This window comes from Cryptomeria japonica, chromosome 10 (genome assembly GCF_030272615.1).
Source record: "Cryptomeria japonica chromosome 10, Sugi_1.0, whole genome shotgun sequence".
Lineage (NCBI taxonomy): Eukaryota > Viridiplantae > Streptophyta > Pinopsida > Cupressales > Cupressaceae > Cryptomeria > Cryptomeria japonica.
Genome location: NC_081414.1, coordinates 697,365,726 through 697,368,714, shown reverse-complemented (window position 1 = coordinate 697,368,714; position 2,989 = coordinate 697,365,726). Strand labels below are relative to the sequence as shown.

Below are 2,989 nucleotides of genomic sequence, written 5' to 3'. Positions count from 1 at the left end.
ACCCTAAATTGGACTTGATATCAAATAAAAGGAGATTTGTACCATGTTAACAATTTTGACACTAAATGAATACCAGATATAAAAATATATACATATTTTCTTACATTAACCTTAATAAAATATAAAAGAAAATATTTTTTTGATTAAATGCAGTGTTAACTAGAATGCCGACCTTTTTACATAATCAGAGACTATAAAAAAAAACCTGTCTAACCAACTACGACCCATAACCAACACAAAGAAGAGCATGGAGGGATGGGGAGGGCTTCCCCTTCCGCTTGCGACAAACTACAGTCAAATCGATACTATCATTGGAACCATCATCAAGCTGTAAGAATCCCGTTGGGTTACCAATAGTGGAGCCATCAGAAAGCTTTTGTAGACCGGCAGCATGCTGCTGTAGACGAACAACAACAGGCTGCTGTGAAGAGACGTCTTCACGAGCAGAATTAGTAGCTAGGTGTGGAACGGAGCTGCAAATCAGAAGCAATAGAAGCAACAGAAGCAACAGGAGTTGAATCCGTCAAGACAGGAGGAGCCATAATGGTGAAATTGACAGCAGTAATAAAAGACACCTCATCTTCCCGAGAGGAACCATCCAAATCAAAATCAACCATAGATGGTCAATACGTTACACATAATTTTTTAAAAAAAATTCTATCAATATTACTTTAGATAAATTCTGTGGGCACCCATTTTTCATCACTTGAGTTAATTTCACCTAATACGGATGGCCAAATGTTTAATTAGATAAGTACGAATTCCGTACAGTTAAATCATAATCGCAAACATGAAAGTCATAATTAAACAGTGTCATCCATGGCGGCCGGGATGTTCGTCTCAACGCACTGTTCTTTACGGTACGAGGGGTTACCACACGTAAACGAATGATTGATTTGATAGATTTAAAGCCCAACAATTATGTTTAAAAGAAAAATATTAATCAGATTTTTTAATACAGAAAAGTTGAAGTCAAATGAAAGATATCATTGATTATAGCAATTTGCAGGGTAACACAAATAACGACGCGGCAAGAAGAAACGTTACGTCGTTTAATGACGAAAGTTGTTTGCTTTGTTGCTGTCATTTACATGAACAAGAAAACATTTGAGTACAACGATGGAAAACTCTCAACAACTGTGCATCCCAAAGATGGCTTACAAAGACTTCGACTTAAACGTATAACGAGCTCTTTGAAACAATTAAATTAAGTAATAAAAAGAAGTCTAGCCGCCTTCAAACCAAAATTATTGAAGTAAATAAATTTTATAGATTTTTAAAATGAGGCTTCAATGACACCCCAACTCACCGATCCAACAGTAAGCAATTAAAGAACAAATTTCCAAGGATTTGCAAAACACAACTGTATATGTCCACCTCCTTCCTGCAATTTTCCCATATACGTTTGACCGGCGAGCTATTTATTTTACAAGAAAAAATAATCAAACAATAAACTTTCAAGGATATGCCGTGCACAATTATATATGTCCACCTCCTTCCTGCATTTAGTCCCAATTTTGATTCTTTAGAGTTGCTGAACCGCCACAAAATCACAACCAAACTTAAGAGAATTTAGTGCCAGCCATAATTTCCTGTGGAAGGCATTGCATGCTCACGTATCTCAAATCTGCAGGAAACTTGGGCAGCCAATTCCAAGAGCTTGTGCTCACATCATACGCAAGTATCTCCATGCTCTCATTAGCTCTGAAACAGATCTTATCTCCCACTCCCACACATTCAAACCAATTTGAATTCGAGCTCCTCCTAAATTCTTCACACACAGAGCTCGGCATTTTCCCAATCTCTTCCCACTTATAATCCTCCTTTGCTGTCTTTTGAAAAACTAACTCCCACATAATTACGCCTTTCAAACGGTGATTATCTTCGATTGCCCCAACCACAAACACACCACTCTTACAACAAACAAGTCGACCCCACAAATTGTTCGCGTCTGCTGTGGGCATGGCCATGACAGAAGTGATCCCCTGTTCAATATTGTAGGCCATTATGCCCCCACTGGCAGTCTTACAGAACAAAGAGCCCGTGAAGAAGAACACATTTTCGTTTCTTATAACCACATCAGGAATGCTGCCTGCAACTTTCCATGCCTTGGTAGACGAATTATATGCTTCTACTACAACTGTACCAGTGCTGCTCATGCCCACCACCATGATTGTATATTCGTCTATCTTATTCCCTGCTGGTAAAGTTGCCTTGGCCATAATTCTACTGACAGAAATCATTTTTGGCAGCGTCAAGTACATTTGGGTAAGAGGATTGCAAACACACAGAGTTGGAGAATTAAAGCCAAAGCAGACACTGGCGTTAATGTCTGCCAAGAGCAGCCCAGAAGCAGATCCTGTGAAATTGATGGGGCAATCATGAGGTATGAAAGATAAAGAAATTGTTCGCCAAGTTTGTGTGATAAAGGAATAGATTAGCGAGGGCAATTGGGTTTTGGCATGGCAAAGAATGAAAAATGGCTGGCTGTTTCTTGCTATGGAATTGAAATGTTGGGATGAGAATAGAGCATTCCAGGTCTTGCAAACAGCCCTGAAACGGAGGAAGCAGTCCACTGGAAGGCATCCCAGTATCCTTTCCATGAGATGTTCAGGCAAATCTGACCACATTGTTTGCTTATGAAATCTGAGAGCACCCATTTTCACAACTGGAATCGATTATCCCAAATAGAGATGGAAAAATATTTATAGCAAATGAGTAAAGAGCGAAGAAGCCGAGTAAAGACTTATCGAGTCATATCGCGGGTATAAAATCATGGTCAAAGAAAGCCAACCAACCACGGCGATGAGGAATTTTTGTTGTCAATGCAGCGTTCGTTTAAGATAAGAGAGGGTCCACACATAAATACCAAATCTTTGAGGAGGTAGTTTGACCAATGTTTTCTAGTTTTTTTTTTCTAAAGGTAGGAGGTTTGTTTATCTTTTCAGTTTTAATAAAAAATATTGTTTGAAAATCTTTATATATATAT

General features: G+C 38.6%; 1 protein-coding gene across 1 annotated transcript; it reads right to left on the bottom strand.

Annotated features, from left to right (window-relative positions):
- Nucleotides 1-1,562: 1,562 nt before the first annotated feature.
- Nucleotides 1,563-2,660, bottom strand: LOC131057535 (F-box/kelch-repeat protein At5g15710-like). The gene has a single exon (XM_057991700.2). It carries the CDS (start codon nt 2,658-2,660, stop codon nt 1,563-1,565), a length of 1,098 nt encoding a protein of 365 aa, XP_057847683.2.
- Between the last annotated feature and the right edge of the window lie 329 nt (nt 2,661-2,989).